The sequence below is a fragment of the Netta rufina genome (genome assembly GCF_964035555.1).
Source record: "Netta rufina genome assembly, chromosome: 5".
Taxonomy (NCBI): domain Eukaryota; kingdom Metazoa; phylum Chordata; class Aves; order Anseriformes; family Anatidae; genus Netta; species Netta rufina.
Window position 1 is genome coordinate 24,184,556 of NC_140128.1, and position 17,775 is coordinate 24,202,330.

The 17,775-nt window shown below is 34.3% G+C and overlaps 1 protein-coding gene across 1 annotated transcript in view; it reads right to left on the reverse strand.

Annotated features, from left to right (window-relative positions):
• Positions 1–17,775, reverse strand: part of AQR (aquarius intron-binding spliceosomal factor) — a 55,899-nt gene that overhangs the window by 24,683 nt on the left and 13,441 nt on the right. The window contains exons 12-24 of the mRNA XM_084288350.1: positions 17,227–17,340; positions 16,310–16,413; positions 15,716–15,818; positions 14,559–14,679; positions 12,622–12,763; positions 11,688–11,866; positions 9,910–10,077; positions 9,311–9,480; positions 8,404–8,645; positions 6,512–6,658; positions 4,853–4,922; positions 2,346–2,456; positions 708–817 (exon numbers count right to left, since the gene is read on the reverse strand). Of these exons, the coding sequence (XP_084144476.1) occupies positions 708–817; positions 2,346–2,456; positions 4,853–4,922; positions 6,512–6,658; positions 8,404–8,645; positions 9,311–9,480; positions 9,910–10,077; positions 11,688–11,866; positions 12,622–12,763; positions 14,559–14,679; positions 15,716–15,818; positions 16,310–16,413; positions 17,227–17,340 (1,781 nt within the window). The remainder of the gene's footprint in view (positions 1–707; positions 818–2,345; positions 2,457–4,852; positions 4,923–6,511; positions 6,659–8,403; positions 8,646–9,310; positions 9,481–9,909; positions 10,078–11,687; positions 11,867–12,621; positions 12,764–14,558; positions 14,680–15,715; positions 15,819–16,309; positions 16,414–17,226; positions 17,341–17,775) is intronic.

Below are 17,775 nucleotides of genomic sequence, written 5' to 3' on the forward strand. Positions count from 1 at the left end.
TATAATTTTTACTACAACTTCTAGAAGTCAAGGTATTGCTATAATAATACATCACAGTCCAGTTATTTCCAGTGCATGACCCCTATACCCTCACTTGCATTTATGAATGTGGGTAATCCTATTGACGTCAATTGGACTAACATGTAATATAAAACATACAAGTGTTTACCAGAACAGGTTCTCAAGTCTTTGTACTTGATAGCTTGACTTATGAATGTATTTTGCAAAATGTATTACTTACCAATGAAACAAGCAATTTTGTTATTAATCAATATTCTTAAGAAGTAGAAGCACCAAGTTTTACTTCACAGTTACATGTACACAACATTCAGTACACCAGCAGAGATGCTATCATGTTTGCACAAAAATTTAACTTTATCATTCAGATTTCTCCCACAAAACAGGTCAATTTTATAAAGCACAAGTGTACGTATAATATAGCGAACTACTTTTATTCAAGCAGACGAATTTGTGAACAAGCAATTGCCTGATTTTGTCATTTGGCTACTGAATAGAAATCAAAATTACTTAACCCTACATTGAAAACAAGCGTACTCTACATAACTGCAATTCAATCGTATGAGAAAGGTAAAACTTGCCAAGCATAGCTCCTTGCTCAATGACAAGGGAGGTAGAATGGATTCAACATGCTGGTCTCAGCTATAATACTTATACAAGCTATCAATCATTAACACCTCCTTTCTCACCTGCTGAAATCTTTCTCTGTCTCTAATTCCTCTTCTCCATGACCCAGACGCAGGAGGTGGCGTTCATCAATGTCTAGAGCCATGATTTTTTCAAACAGCTGGTTCAAGGCCTAAAGATTGACAAGAGCAGGAGAAAAGGTAGCTTTTAGAAACCCTTGCAGTGAAAACCAAAGAATTACTTGTAAAACAGTCAGCAAATAATGCCTATTTTGGTATAATAAAAGCCAAAGCATACATGAAGTCAACACTGAAGCTAGACTGTAGTCAACATTGAAGCTACAATGGACATATCTGCCTACTGAAGCTCTTGTCTTCACTTCCTTTATGCAACAATTAAATTTGATTTTACATCTTTCATTAAATTATCTAGTCAAAAAATCTAGTTGATAAAACTGTCAATTTATACATTTTTCCTCGAGAGGCACAGTTTACAACTAGCTTTTTTAGATCACTTTGAAACAATACTGTTCATTTAACTCTTACTGTAAATTAGAAGAGTGCAGTCTGGTGGTGATTGACAGGTACCGTGGCTATTCCATATTTATAAATACATTTTGCTGAACTTAAAGGTTTGCTGTGGCTCCTGACTTAAACTCTTCAGTTTTCTAAAGCTGAGAATCCACACCTCAATTCAATGTATTCTAAAAGAGCTGAGTCTATAAGCACTGTAACATCAAACCACAAAACTGAGAGTGAAGTACAAGCAGAGCTTGTTTACGTTTAAGTCAAATGGAAGTCATACAAACACGTTTAAGTACATAGTCAAGGCACAGGAAACAAACCCTGCTGAGGTACTAGTTTATTTCCTGAAGTGCAATTTCAGATACTCACATCAAAAATTATTTACTTCCTTTTCTCCACAACAGAAATGCTCTCAACTCTAATGCCAGTTACTCACCCACAACCCGTTGCAGACTGGCCTGTATTTTCCAGGTTTTAACTTACCACCAAAATGAAGCTACACTGTTGACCAAAGGACGGTCAGTGGAAGTACCTGATCTTACTCTGATGAACAAAGATGAAATGCTTTCCAAATGGTAAGCTCAGTTAAGATAGCTGATAAAGGAGATATGATAAGCTACTTAGGGAGACCAGTAAATAATGACTGTAGTTTTCAAAGAAACCCTTCAAAAGCACAGATGGCTTTAGAATAAGAATCTATAATACTATTATTATTATTTTATATATGCTCAAGAATTAGCAGGCAGACTCCATCTCTTATGAATAGGAAGCAAGCATTCATCTGAACAGGCCATTCTACCTTTCCTGCCTTTCCTTGGAAGGATGAGGCACGGAGCAACTGGTGCCTGAGAGAACTAGTTAGTACAAGTCAAGTTTGGCATGCATGCAGTAAATGTGCAATTGTAAAAACTGTGCAGATACTTTTTTTCAAAATACTTCTTAATTTCTATCCCGTAATAAGGTAAATATCTGGAAAACCTCTAATAAATACCTCAGAACTACTATCCTTAAATTCAAAATTTTCATGGCGTATTTTAGAATTAGCAAATCTGCTCACAAGCTAACTTAAGCTTTCATTAGTAAGAAACAACTGCAGTCCTGAACATACTGATTCTCAATATCCACTGCTCTTCTTGATTTTAACTACAGGAAAATTTCATACATGAAATATCTCACCTGATTAGAGTGAGTAACTATAAGAGTTCGTTGTTCTGGGAAATTGTGATAAAGATTGGATATTATCTGGACCGCAACATCAGTTTTCCCTGTACCAGGTGGACCCACTACCTAAAACCACAAAATAAAGAGAAGAAAAAACAAACAAAAAAATGCACAATTTATAAAAATTCTGCACAGGACTGAAGTATAGCCTGTTGGGGAAAAAAACAAAGCAATCTCACAATCTCCGACAAAAAAAACAAGCAACGCTAACAAAAAAAACATGCTGTTCATCCCCAAGACAGGCTAAACATAAGGGAAAGAGTGAAAAAAAAAAAGATACATCAAAGAAACATAACTGAGAAATAATAAGGTGAAGTAAAGAATAGAAGACAGACTCCATTCTCTTAACTTACTTAAAAATCTACAACTGATGATACAACACCAAGAGTTAATGTTTTTAAAGGATCAATTATACCAACAACTTTAACAAATTTTACACATATGACATTTTAAAAGTGTAAATAAATATTATAAACAATATTAAAAACATCTCAAATGTAATTTCTTCAGTGTTAAGAAGCAAATAGCTGCTTTCATATATATTTACACATAACCACACAAATTGTCTGAATAAAACAAGCATGATTTTCTAGCAATCTCATTGCTAGATTCAAAAACAAGTAGGATTGTATTTCTCAACCGTATTTGACAGGAACAAATGAAATAATGACAGAAAATAAAACACAGGCTTATGCTGCATAACTTTTCTCAAGCAGTCTGCCTTCTCTCCTTGCAAACACAAACCAGGTGATTTCATCAAAAAAGCACAAATACATCCTCAAAAAAAGCTGATTTGGTCATTGCTTTTTTGCTGTTGAACTACCAGACTCCATTCCATAACCTCTTCTTAAAAAATGAGTAAATATATTTTTAGCAAAAAAGTTAAAATTATACATATATACACACACATAAAGACCATCTTCTCACAGATTCATATAAGCTGATGGAATATCAGGCACAGTAAGTTACTTCTTTAAAGTCCTCAAAACATGAGACAGATGGTAATTATGATTCATTACATACTGCAATAGAAAGTCATTTATAGCTCAGCAAATATTAAATGACACTAATAAACAGTATGCAGTGCTATTCTAAAAAATAAAATGAAAGCAAAAATTAGGTGACAGAGATACAACCTCCCCCTCATTGGCCCTGTTTTTTTTTTTTTTTAATTATATACTAAAAACAGTAACAAATATTTTTAATTTCTCAGTCTTCTTTCCTGTTGACAATAATATTGATATAAAACAATACTCCTATTCACTGGTGTGGGTGTTCTTACACAAACACTCTAATTATGTAAAACTTAGCAGTTCAGATCATTGGGTTCATTCAAAAAAAAAAAAAAAAAAAAAAACAAAAAAACCACCACCCTCCAGCACTGTTGAATAACCAAATTATTTAATCTATCACTGTGACATTTTTACAGCTGTCAAAATAAAAAGCTCCTGATTTATGAATAAAGCTTAAAGTTGGTATCCTATCAACATACAGAGAGTACTGCAACAGAGAACACATCATACTCAAACACTACAAAGAACTCAGGAACTTTTATACATGGTTTAAGACATTATGAGTATCAGCACACCTAGTAAGGCAGTGACAAATAGCATACAATTCTACTGAAATTTATTTTCTCCTTTGTGTTGCACTTTTCATGTGCTAGCTACAGAGTGCAGAGGGAGTAATAAAAGCATAAGGGAAGGGAGAAGGAGGACTACTTACTAATGAGTACTACTACTAATAATAAAAAAAATAAAAAATAAAAATTTGCATTAACACCCATATAGTCCAAGAAGAGATTAACAGTACTAGAGAAGTCATTGCACTGAGGAGTCACTAGCAGGACAGACTACTTCACTGGAATGCAGGCACTTGTAGTCAGCTAAGCCTTGGAGACCTTTGCAGATATTCATTGTTCAGAAATCACTTTCCTAACAAATCTACAACTCTTTTACAGCTTCTTATATCTAAACGTCAGCAGGATATAAAGGAATTATAGATTAAATTTCAGAAGACAGAAGAAAAAAGCCCCCTAAGGACAATTTAGTAACTTTCATTTTCTTCAATGGAGCTAGACCAAACTAAAAATGACGCAAGTACTTTAAAACAGAAAAAAAAGACACACATAGCAGAAGCTAAAACTAGCAATCTAAACAGTCTAAAATTAGCAATTCAAGCACTGAAAAAGTAAGTTTTGATTGTTGTGGGAAGTCTTCAGTCACTAGGACACAGGATCCAGTTATACAGAGATCAAATGTGTTTCCGAAGCACGATTTAGTGAAGATAGGAGGATGTTGAACATTTGTTATTTTCCTATATTTTAAGCTACTAATAGAGTAAGTACCCTCAGAGAGGCTACAGAAACAGGCATTTCAGGTATTTCATTGAATGTACCTGAAGCTAGAATCAAGTGATAGCATAAAATGTTTAAAATAGGTAAATAAATAAAAAATTCTTACCATAGTTAGCCCAGGCTGCATTCCTGCTCGTATAGCTTCAATTTGAGTATGGGTAAATTGAATAGTATTGCTGTAACGAAGAAAATGCACAGAAAATTGACATATTTTGACAGCAGTTTTTGGTAAAAGCAACTGTTTAAACATTTTTAAGCCAAACTAATTGGCTATATGTTTCTCCAACTACATGCCTACAAATATTTATATAAATTAAACCAAAATTACAATTATCTTCTTATTAGACCTGGGAATTTTTCAATTTCTAAGCAAGACTGTAAATCACAATGGCCACGTGACAACAAAATCATCCCACTTAAAATGATGTCCTCAGTTATTATTGGCTAAGAGTGCGACAAAATTATTTAGCTATGATTCTTTTTAATCCTATAGTAATAGCGTGACATGCTGAAGTAGCAAGTTAAATGACTTTACATTTTCTCTATATCCAGGTAATCTAGTAATGACTTTTTTCCTTTCTCCTTTAAAAAGGCAATCTGACAAAGGATTGTCAAAAAAATTCAATTTCAGATCCTGCTGTTCTTCAAGCAAGAAGAGTTCTACCAAGGCTCTCCCTACTTCACACACTTTAAGCACATACTTATGCCACTCATCTGAAGTAGGAGCAGACCTAAGTTAAAATACTTACACTATATAAAGAGAGTCTTTTAAGTATATGTATGGATTGATTCTTCATTAATTGCATCAAATTATTGCTGATGCTATAATAAAATTCCTTTGCAAAGTGATAAGTAAAGGAATTATTTGTAATGGAATTTTATTATAAGTCTTTGTACGAATAGCTAGCTACCTGTTATTGTAATTACTACAAAACAGTTTAAGCATGATCAGCACTTCTTTGCACTGATTAAGTGTTCAGCAAATCCAGTAGCCAGGTTTCCCTGTAAAGAAAATGTTTTCCAAAAAAACCTGCTAAATTCCAAAAGGTACATTCCTCCTAACACATTCATACTCTTGCAGATATCATAGGTAGGAGTAGATGTTATACTCCATTCCAGTCCCCCTCACCCCTACCCCCATCTTTTAACATGCAGGTCTTCACCTCTAAAAGATCCACAAGTCATTTATTTCATGAATAGGGTCACATGTTTGTCCTGTGACTGTGCATACAACTTAGTGTTCTGATGATACACAGTATTTCACATTTCTAACTGCTTTTAAAACATATTATTGAAAACAAATGGAAGCTTTTAATGTATTTCGTTCATGTAAGAGACCCTTCAGATTCCAGTGTTACAGAAAAAACAAGTATTTTGCATACTCATACAAGAAAAATACTTATCCACCTCTGTCCTTACTAAGCTCTCAACTGTTACAAAAAGTCATTAGTTAGAAAAGATCAGTAGAGAAAACAAGGGCAATTGCATGAAGCATTAACTTTTCCAATACTAATATTCAAAGTCCTAACAAGACTAAAAGCTAGTCTCTCTCCATATTTTTCAATTGAATAGTTTTAAATAGAGAGTGGATAATAGAGTACTTTGATTTAAATACAAAGCATAATAGTCTCATATCCAAATCTTTTTTTTGGTAATGAAATCAAAGTGACATTTAATTTATGATGTACAACATGATATTTTGAGTTCTGAAACTGAACTGCTATGCATGTTACCATTTGCAACCAAGTCCACATGCATCTATTACCGTTTAGGTTGATTATATGGATATGGTCCCCTGTTCGGAATGACATGAGGCTCTACAATCAACGTTTTAGTTTCTTCAGGTTTTTCTTCATTCCCATCATCTTCTTTTCTTTTCTTTCCTTTACCTCCCTGTATTGGGAATGTTATCCTGTAACACATAATATAAATTTACACTTCAACACATGCGCTATGACACTGGATTGTCTTAGAATTTTTTTAATGAAGAAAGATTTTTTCATCACCATAAAGATAAACTTTCACACAACAGGGTAACAGGAGATGAAGATAGCAAAATGTTGATGAGTACATGGAAAAGAAAAAATATGTTGGTAAAGCAGCCTTTAAGAAAGCATATCATCGAGGTGCTTGAGCGGGTGCAGAGAAGGGCGACGAAGCTGGTGAGGGGCCTGGAGAACAAGTCCTACGAGGAGCGGCTGAGGGAGCTGGGCTTGTTCAGCCTGGAGAAGAGGAGGCTCAGGGGTGACCTTATCGCTCTCTATAGGTACCTCAAGGGAGGCTGTAGCGAGGTGGGGGTTGGCCTGTTCTCCCACGTGCCTGGTGACAGGACGAGGGGGAATGGGCTTAAGTTGAGCCAGGGGAGTTTTAGGTTAGATGTTAGGAAGAATTTCTTCACTGAAAGGGTTGTTAGACATTGGAACAGGCTGCCCAGGGAAGTGGTGGAGTCACCATCCCTGGAAGTCTTCAAAAGACGTTTAGATGTAGAGCTTAGGGATATGGTTTAGTGGAGGGCTGTTAGCGTTAGGTTGGAGGTTGGACTCGATGACCTTGAGGTCTCTTCCAACCTAGAAATTCTGTGATTCTGTGATTCTGTGATATTTGACAAAAAGTATGTTAAAAGCGTACTTTACATAGCTATAAAAGGCAAGGGCAGTGCTGTGAGACAACTGGAAGAACACTGACAGCAAAAAAATTTAGAAATAAAAACTTGAGGAAAGGGAGATAATTAAAAGCACTTCATGGTAGAAGAACTCCAACAGCAATCCAATCATCTTGATACAACAATGCAGACATTTTTAACATCGATAATCTCTTAGTCTCTTTAGAAGGCAAAGATACAGCAATAGGAAGAACAACAAATAGCTCTTCATACAGAGGAAAATCTGTATTTTGACCCAAGATCTGAAAATTAACAACAGTTCATCAAGGGAAATTGCATGTGGTAGCTTTTTGTGATTCCTTCAAACTATTACATTATTTATATAGCGTTAGTACTTTCTCCACATACACTCTACATGCCATGTTTCAAAAAAGCTGTTAAAGCTTGTGAAGCTCCATGCAACGCAAAATTCAGTTCCAAAAGCACAAGGAAGCCAACAAAGAGGGAAGAGAACTTTCAAATCTAAAAATTAGTCACTAAAATTCTGGGATGGAAAACAGTACCAGTGAAACAAAACACCTAAATCTCACTTTCTACCTCACAAAGGTAGGCATCCTATTTCAGAGACCATTTCTAAAATAAGGCAAGCATTATGGGATATCAAACTTTAACTGATGTTGAAATTGCTGTAATTTGCTTCAATGTGACATATAAGGAAATTTTGTAAATAAAAATCACTAGGCTGAACTTGAGGTGGGTAGGTAGCACAACCAACAAGGGAATACTATGTGTCTTGATTCTATTTCACACTTGCTTTTCTCATAAAACCAATAGGCTGACCTACAACTAACACTGAGACATATGTTTGTACACAATAGCTAAGATGGTCCTGAGTCTAACTGTAGTATACAGCTACCTCAATTATACAATTAAGTCTTGATACTAACATATGAACACGTTTTCTTAAAAGAAAGAGCACCTGACTTCAACCTCTGAACTCAACTGACAAGGCAGCAAGAATACCAGATGAGGAGTACTTGAAATTTTGAGATCACCTGAAGGGGGGTACTTGCAGATCTGGATTGTCAACAGTCACTTTAATATTATACCCAGGAAAGCTAGCTTTTAAGTGATCAATGGACAGGAAAGTATCATTAAAATCCAGAGATGCAATCTGATTTGGCATTTTTGAATAATGTGCACTACTTGGGTCTCCATATCCAAGAATGATATCATGCAGCCAGTCAGGAACCACACAATCTGTGTTCATCAAATTCCTAATAGTCTCCAGAACAGCCTGTAAATTGGAGAAGGGAAAAAAAAAAAAAAAAGATTGGAGGGTGACTTTTTAACCGAGAAAGTATGACATATTAAAGACTAACCAAGTCATTCCAGCATGTTAGCATGTATCAATCTTTCACTGACAGTTATTTTTTAGACAAGTCAGTATCTATACAGTGCATATATGCAAAAACTAAAACAGTGTCAAATTCCTAAGCTGTCCTGTCAGTAAAGAGCTACGAAAGAGCACACATTTCTGTTTCACAATCTTCTCCGGGACTTCCAGAAGGCCGTTCTGTTTGTATCACAAATGCATTAGAATTTCTGCATGCTTATAACATGGGAATATAAGCTTATAGCCCTGGAACGCAGAGGAACACAGACGCCTTGACCCAAAAGGCCAAACACAACTAATCTGTACACTATCTCTTGAAAGACTGAAATTATAAACTTTTTTTTTTTTCTCTCAAATCAATGCTCAAATGAATTAAGATTGTTCTGATTTTCAGTTACTCCAGCACTTAGCTGTAGGAAGAAATTATCATCTGCTGATGGGCTCTGAAATCCTAAAGTGTTCCAACTCCATTTGGAAAGGCTACGTACACATCACTAAAATGAACTAATTTCAGCCAGGAAAACTTCATCTGAATGTGCTAAGTATCAAAGAGCATCAAACCTTACCTTGAAGTTGTTTTCTTTTGGTTTTCTTCTCATTATAATATTAAATGTCTCATAGACATCTTCTGCTCCATTTTGGATTGTATTGGTCATGTCTTGTTGATACTGGTTTGGGTCCAGAAATACTCTGTACGTTCTGCAATCCCCTTTCAGTCTAGGTTTGGGTTCGGGTCCTGCCCATAATGAAATAGTAAAATTAAAATTTGACATGTTGCCAAAAGTAGACTAGCACCCAGATAAATGACCCATGATCGCTTCTGAAACGTATTTTAAACATATTCATATAATTATTTTCTGCACAGCACTTCAAACATTGTTTCATGTTTTTACACCATTTCTAGTTGAGTTTTAGAATACAAGCTATTTTATTCTTAAACCAAAAATGTAGTAGGCATATTTAATTAAATCCACTTTTATCAGATTGTACCAGAGGAAAATAATTAACCTCTCTTGGGACTGCATATATAAATATAATATTTTTTCTTCAAGGAAGTGTTTTCCAATAATACTTCAGTCTGTGTTATTTACAATAGAAGCAAGTTAATAATTAAAAAACAACAAAAGACAGACATATATTTCAAACAAGTTTTGGTGCATTATACCTTCTTCAATAACACGGCCTTTCTCATCCAGCATCCCTTGGATTTCACAGCCTCTGACATATACCAGGCCAGTTTGCTCAACAAAAGGTCGCCGTCGGTCAAACTTAGTGCCATAAGGTTGTGTGGGACGTACCGTAACCAAAAAACAGACATCGTGTTTACGCAGACCTGAGTCCAAAAAGGAACATTGAGTGAACTGACTGAATGCCATTTTCCTTTTCCATTCTTTAAATATATATACTGTTAATAAAAGTAAAACTCCACCTGCTTAGATCATAATGTATTCTGTTTCAAACCATCCCTTTAACTCAGACGATACAGCACCATAGTAAATTGTCTTTTCCACTACTCTTACATACTAAAATCTGCTAGGACTTCAGATAGAAGGAGAAGAAACTGATTGCTTTTTTCATGACATCACACTTCATATTCTGAGATTATTCTGCTTCCAATAATCTTATCTCAAAAGTAATGCGTCATTAATCTCTTATTCTTGTTGCTTTCTTCTGGATTACTCTCAATTTTATTTTTTAACAATTTAAGTGTGGTGCCTAGAACGAGCATAAAATTCCAAAGTTACTTCAGTTATCTTCTTAGTAGGGTATAAGGTCATTTAACCAAGTTATTTGTTTTCCATGCTACATTGCAGTTTATAGAGCCCAATATGATTTGGTAGAGTGTTTTTCCCTCAGGAGTAGCGTATTGTTGTGGAGTCACATTTGCTTTTGAACCATGATGAACTCTGACTTTTTCCCTCCTGCACAGCTACTGCCTAACAAGTTACTCTCCAAACATACGCTTGTGCAGTAAATTGTTCTTGTTTAATTTAATTTCTTTTATTAATCTCTGTTGAATTATACCTTACTTTTAAAAGGTCTTTTCTCTACTTTGCTGTTGTCATTTTGAACACTAACCCTTTCTTCCAGTATACCTACCAATTCTCACGTATCTGCGAGAAAAAATTCAGTAAACACACACTGCATTCCACTACAAAATTAGCAGACTTTGGACAGCATTAAGATCATTGAAGAACTTCATTTTATAGACCTCCTTTATCTGAGGTAAGTACTTTCTCATTATTCACCGGATGTTGTTATCCAACTTTATGTAGTTTCATCAAGACCTTGTTATGCCAGACGAGTTATCAGTTCTTCACCTCTGTCCTGATTCAGCAATAGTTTTAACTATTTGTTTTAAACATTACCTAGCTTAAAGCGTTACTGCTTTTGATCTCTCAGAAACTATTATAGTGTTTAAAAGCAGTGGAGGAAGGATCAACCTACATTGGAAAAGTAGAACCACAAGAAGGATATTAGCTACTGGAATATTCCTGCAATCTAACAATATTCAGGACATGGTATGTTAATGAATGCCAGAGTTTTACCATGATCAATTAAATAATCATAAATTTAAAAGAAGAGCCTATTAAAGATAACTGGAAAAAAAGAGAAAACATTGGAAAAAAAAAAAATTTGTCTGAGTCATTTACCCATACAACCTAACGCTAAAATGTTTAAAAGCATATGCAATTCTGTTGAAGCAGAAGCATGATTAGAAATTACATCTCAATATTAGTAACAAACTTGGATCTATCTTAATCTTTGTTTCAGGAAAATCCCAATTTTTTTGGGCTTGGAATTTGAATAACATGCTTTTAAACAGTGTATTAAGATGGACAAGTCTACCTCAGATACAGAACTCTACAATTAAAATTAAGGCAAAGGATATTTTGATGAGCATTTATTTTGAGCATCTTATTTCAAAGAACCACATGGTACCTTCCCATTCGTCTTTGATGCTATCTCGGACATTCAAATTAATTGTGACATCTGCTCGGACTCGCATAGGCCAGTTTTCACCAATATTGGGCTTTGCAACCTCCACCACTGTGAAAGAGACAATGGGTTGTGCCATCCTAGCCCATCCACCAAAAACCACGCCTCCATATTCTGACAGCCTTAAAAAAAATAATAAAAAAATAGGCTTGTTAGTCATTATCTGATAACAGATTCAGTTCCTAAACTCTGACAAAATTCATCTCAGTCAACTCTAAGAAAATAGAAGTCTTAATTTTACATGCTACTGAACTAGATTAATGTTATCCTGCATTTTAGAATTGAAATGTAACATGAACTGATTTATTTTTACATTTCAAGAAGCAAGGGCAACTTATGCTGGCATTATTAAAAAAAAAAAAAAAAAAAAAAAGAAGAAGAAAATCAAAGTCAGTGAGAAAATAAGAAAAAGGGAAGATAACAAACAGCAAGTAATGAGTATAAGAGAGGCCATAACAAATGACCCCTTGAAACATAAAGAGGATCAAAGTGTGGCAGATGGTAGATTCAAGAATACTCAGTAACACATTTAATATACAAGAACTGATGGCAGAGTTTCCATATTTCATGAAGTCAGAAATGCTCAGCTCAGTACTTTTATGTTATGTTGTTAACACAACAAAGGTTGGTTGTTAACATCCAACATATGTTCTTAACATATCAGGTATACATATTCACGCGCTCTTGCAACATAATCTCACGGGATGGCAACATCCTGTGGAAGAAGTTAATACAAAACAAAATAACATTTTAAATTATAATAAAGTATTATGTATTTAGTACACACACAACATCAGTTATTCATTCTCAAAGTCACTTTGATCAAAGTTGAGCTGCACCAGTTTATAAATATTTTGCATCAGTTAATAAATATTACCATGGTTTCATCCTACTGACACTGTCTTCAATATCCTGTCTGATTTCATAGGTGGACTCTAAGCGGAAGAGATTGAAGTTCCTTAGCAGGTAATCATGAAGAGTCAAAAACTGTAGATTCAATTTGGGAAGTGCAAGACAGCCTAAGGTGGATAGAGGTGGTAGGCAAGAGGTATTTGATGGGAAAAAAAAAAAAGAACATGAATTAATATATTGGTTCTACAAATTCATAAACATATTATAAAGCACTATAACTGCTGGAGTTATCCTAGAAGATTCTAAGAACTTATCTTTTTATGAATATACTTCACTAAAAAAGTACACATTTTTCTCCTTCCCTCCCCCAGATTTTCCATTTTTCTCTAGATGAACCTGCACACAGAATTTTCATCCTTCTGGCAGTAATACAGGGGACCAATGAAAGACTGAATCTTTTGCAGTTTTCAGACTCCCATGAAAATGACTTTATGAAAACCAAACCAAAACAAACAAGCGAAAAAAAACAACAAATGTAATGTAAAGTAATTGTACTTTGCAATTCAACAATTAAACCAGCATTAAAAAGAAAAGGCTCATTTACTAGTAAACAATGCATTAAACAGCAATTCTCTGACTCCAATCCTTTATGTTTATTAAAAACCACAAAAATCACTAATGTAGACAAAAAAAATTTAAGCCAATAAATCAATTTTGAATAAACAACTTTTCCCAAAAGTTTGTTAATGATTACAGATTTTTCAGTGAAAATGAAAACATAGGAAAATTAGATTTAAGAGTATCAAGGAGTATCAAAACTCCTAGAGAAGTCCACATAACTACTTGCATACCCTTAAGGTAGTCTTAGATGTGAATCTGCCATAATAAAAATTGTTAAATGTTACTTATCATTACTGGACTACTCTTCCAGTTTGATACCTGTGCTTAACACCTGTGAAAGCATCAGGCATTTGTAACATGCAATATTATCCTTGAAACCAGTACTACACACTGGCTTTCACGTGTTCTGAGATATATTGACAGTAAAGAAAGGCAACAGAATACAACTTCTATTCTGGAAAGCTACATGGTGATAAAATCCTTTAACACATTTCCCAACACCAAGTAACAAGCCCTGTCCTGTAAAGCTAGTTATATGCACAAAGGGCAGGGCCTGAAGCAACTCCTCTTATGGCTGCACAGCATTTATCAGACAGATACTCTTCTCTCCCGTTTTATTTATTTATTTTAAAGAAATATCTCTTTCTCAGGCTAAATTAGTTGTCTTTAAGTTTCAGACAAAAAGAATTTTGCTGCTTTAAAGAACACAGAAAAGAAACATCTCTTCTTGGGCAGATATATAAATGGTATTTGTATCATATATGTATGCAAAAGATCCTCTGTTGTCCATAAACCTACGTTACCTAAAGTGGTTAAGATTCAAATGTCTATCTTTCTAATCATCATTGGTGCTTCATAAAGAAATCACCCCTCTAAACTATATCTGCTTAACAAAATTTATTAAGTCTTATATCCACACAAAAAGCCCACTTCTGTATGAAATTTATACGGACAAGGGTATAGAATACACTCTGTTCAAACCAGAAACATACTTTGCACTAGTCTTTTGCACTGATTTTCTGCTGCATATTTAAAACCTGTTTCACCTCACTGAAACCATGTGGAGGTATAGTGTATTTGTTGCCCAGCTTACAGGTAAAGAATTGGCTTTATGTGAACACAAACTCTTGGATTTTTCTTGAAATATACTATTTTTTCACTAACAATTTCACGTCAGAGTTCTTGAGTCACATGTCAAAAATCTGAAAGCTGACCCTTCCCTAAGATACTGAAATGTGCCAATTGCTGCATAAGTTCTGAAGACAGGATAAGCACAGATATCAGAACTGCTTTTTAGAGCATTTACTGCCCTGTTCTGCCTTTACTGAACACTTATCATACCTTCTCCAGAATAATATTCAGTTGGGACAATATTTTCATCCCAAATAATCTTCTCCGTGGGATACAGAGGCATCTGGTTGAGTTGCTGAATTTGAGATATTCGTCTCTCATGACGGGAAACCTAAAGGATGCATTTAGAACATTTAAAAGTCGAAAAAAGAACAATAAAGCTATCTTTGAAACACTAGTATTAATCCATAAGAACGCTGGTGTTCATTTGCCATTTCCTGTTTTAATAACTTTTTTTCTCCCAATTAAATATAACAATTATAATAAATATAATAATAATAATAATAAATATACAATTGCATTGAAAGATATTCCAACTATCTATCATAGCTCTGGAATCAAACAATCACCTGATGAAAAATGGCACAACAGAACCGAAAATACTCAGTGTATACTTTGCAGAGAATCTAATTAAAATGAATTTAAAAATTATATATTTTTTGCATTAAGCCCATGTTCAATAGCTAAGTGTAGCATTGCTCATCCAGCAATAGCTACTCTTAATTCCGTCAGGGAGAAAAAAAAATAAAAAAAAAAATCAATATTACTATACTGTCAGCTGAACAAACATCTCTTCATAGTATCAGTACTCATCATATTCCTACTACCTAATACTTAGAAAAATCATATAAACATTTTTGAAGGAAAAAAACAACCACAAAAAAGAGTTCTGAAAGACATTGAAAACAAATACACCTTTCTAATATTGATTCTAATATCAGTATTTGATACCTACAGTAACTGTTAATACACTGAATATCCAAAAATAAAAATCTTGTTCATGAAATGGTGTTACAAATAGGTTTGGGAAACCAAACAGATAATGGGCAGCTAGATTTATTTTAGCATTTTTTGTTTTTAAAAGAGAAAAACAGTGACTATATAAATAACTTTTCTGGAAGAACACAAAACTGTTGCTTGGCTTTGCTTATTGACCTTTACAGTTACGCCAAGTATACTAATTTCTTACGAAAACTACTTTTATACATTAACATTTCCAAATATTTAATTTATATGGTTTAAAACCCCATCTTAGTGTCTACTTTACTGTTATAGCACTGCTGTGGTTCACTGGTGATTTAACAAGAGGTGCTAAATAGCTACTTTACTACAGTTTAGTTGCTAAATTATATGAATGGCAGTTTTACCAGCAGCTCTAGCAGAAAATCCTTTTCATAGCTAGTGTCATTCCCTTCAGGAAGAGGAGGCAGTAAGCAGAGGTATGATGCCACCTGGTGGAGCGTGTTTGAGCTGCATAATAGAAGATAAACTTTAGTGACAAATACTGAAAACCTGTGAAAAACAGGTTATGAGTATCTTTTTTTTTAAAGTACAACTACGAAATTTCATGAGAGTAAAAAAAAGCTAAATTAAAATAACTGTAGCAGTAATTGCCTTATAGTAAATAACCTTTATTTAAAACAAACAAACAAACAGCTAGCTATTTTCCAGGAAATTAATACTTTTTCTTCACATTAGAAAAAATGAAAAAGTTATTTTTCTTACGGTGGAATTCTGAGAATTCACTACCAATTTCTACTAGTGGACCCAAACTCTCTATTTCTCCCTATTTCAAACCATGTAAAGGCTCCAAAAGTGAAGAAGTATGAATTGGTCTTACTAATGTGAGAAGCCATACAGAAAGTCTTACTAATGTGAGAAGCCATACAGAAATTTGTTAAATTAAAAAACTGAGAACAAAGAACATCAATTTTATGTTAAATTTCATTCTGATGCATTACCTGAGGGGTCCAAATAACTTCACCAGTGAATCACGAGTATCTACTGCAGCCACATTTGAGAGTGCGAAGTCATATAACTCTGGGAAATGTGCAAATGCTGTTCTCTACAAAAAGACCCAACCCCCCAAAACTGAATGTAAGCACATTAATGAAGCAATTAAACAACAATCTAAATATTTGTACAAAACAATGTTTTCTTCTGATTCGTAACACAAAGTACCCTGTGGACAATTTCAGACTAGAAATAAAAAAAAACAGGTGAAATCTCCATTTTTCTGAGCACCACCTATTTATTATTCCTGGACTTCTGATATACTGTCTTTCTTATACACCACCTATCAGCATTTGTTCTGTCATTAAAATAAAAACATAAGGGGACAGACATGTAGACTTGTAGACAATTAAGGAAGACAAGGAACAAATTTATTTTAACCATGCTTCCTTGAATTTTATTGTCAAAAGTGATGTGAAAAACTCTGGTAAGCGTAGCTTTCCTTATATGAGTATAGGCAATGTGAATCTTTATTTTCTATCTCTTATGTAGAAGGTACCATTATTGCTATCATGTGTGGACTGAACTTGAAGAAATGATGCCACCTACTGCATAACCATAAATCAGGTTCCTACTGCACTGAATGTTCACTTCTGAACAGATTTAATGGGTGCAGTTCACCTAACTTAAAAACATCAAAAGTGATGGTGTTTTGCTAGAGCATTTTATTTAGTCTTAGTCACATATGTGAATTAAGTCTTCCGTATAGCAGAGAAAGTCAAATTATAACTATTCCTGAAACTCAACATAAAAATTAAGGGGTTTGCTTTGGGAAATAGCTTAATTTGTACATAGAAGAGTTGTATAAAACTACAAAAAACAAAAAAAAAACAACTACATCCATTCACGCCCCTAAACACTTTACCTGTAAAGAAGTAATTCTATCATAGTGAATTGTCGTCATCTCATTCTCTGTCAAAGCATTTCCAGTCTGATCATTGATTTCAAAGCCAGTGTAGAATTTAAGCATATCTAAAAGCTGAGACATTATGCATACAAATTAGTGCATTAACAATAAGAGGCACCTTACCACAAACAAAAAAATACCATTTAACAAACAAATCTGAACACCATGCACAAACAAGTTTATCAGAGTACTTAAAGAAACAGACCACGGACTGGTATCTAAATTTGGTTGATGCACAAAATTTTGGTAGGTATCTCATCAAGCCATAGAAACTATAGCACAGACCATGGCCAAAGTTGTTTCTTCTACAAATCAGTATTAGAAACTAAGTATACTACATTGACCTAGCCAGAGGTTCAGAGACACTGAATTCAACCTCTGGCTTGCTGCTATCAAAAGGGAGAGGTCTTGCTTCACTCCTGCCCTCTCTGATGCCAGCCCTGGAATTAATCCTACTTTTCAATGATTTCCTTCTTCCAAGTTACATATTATCAATCAGATGTGTTG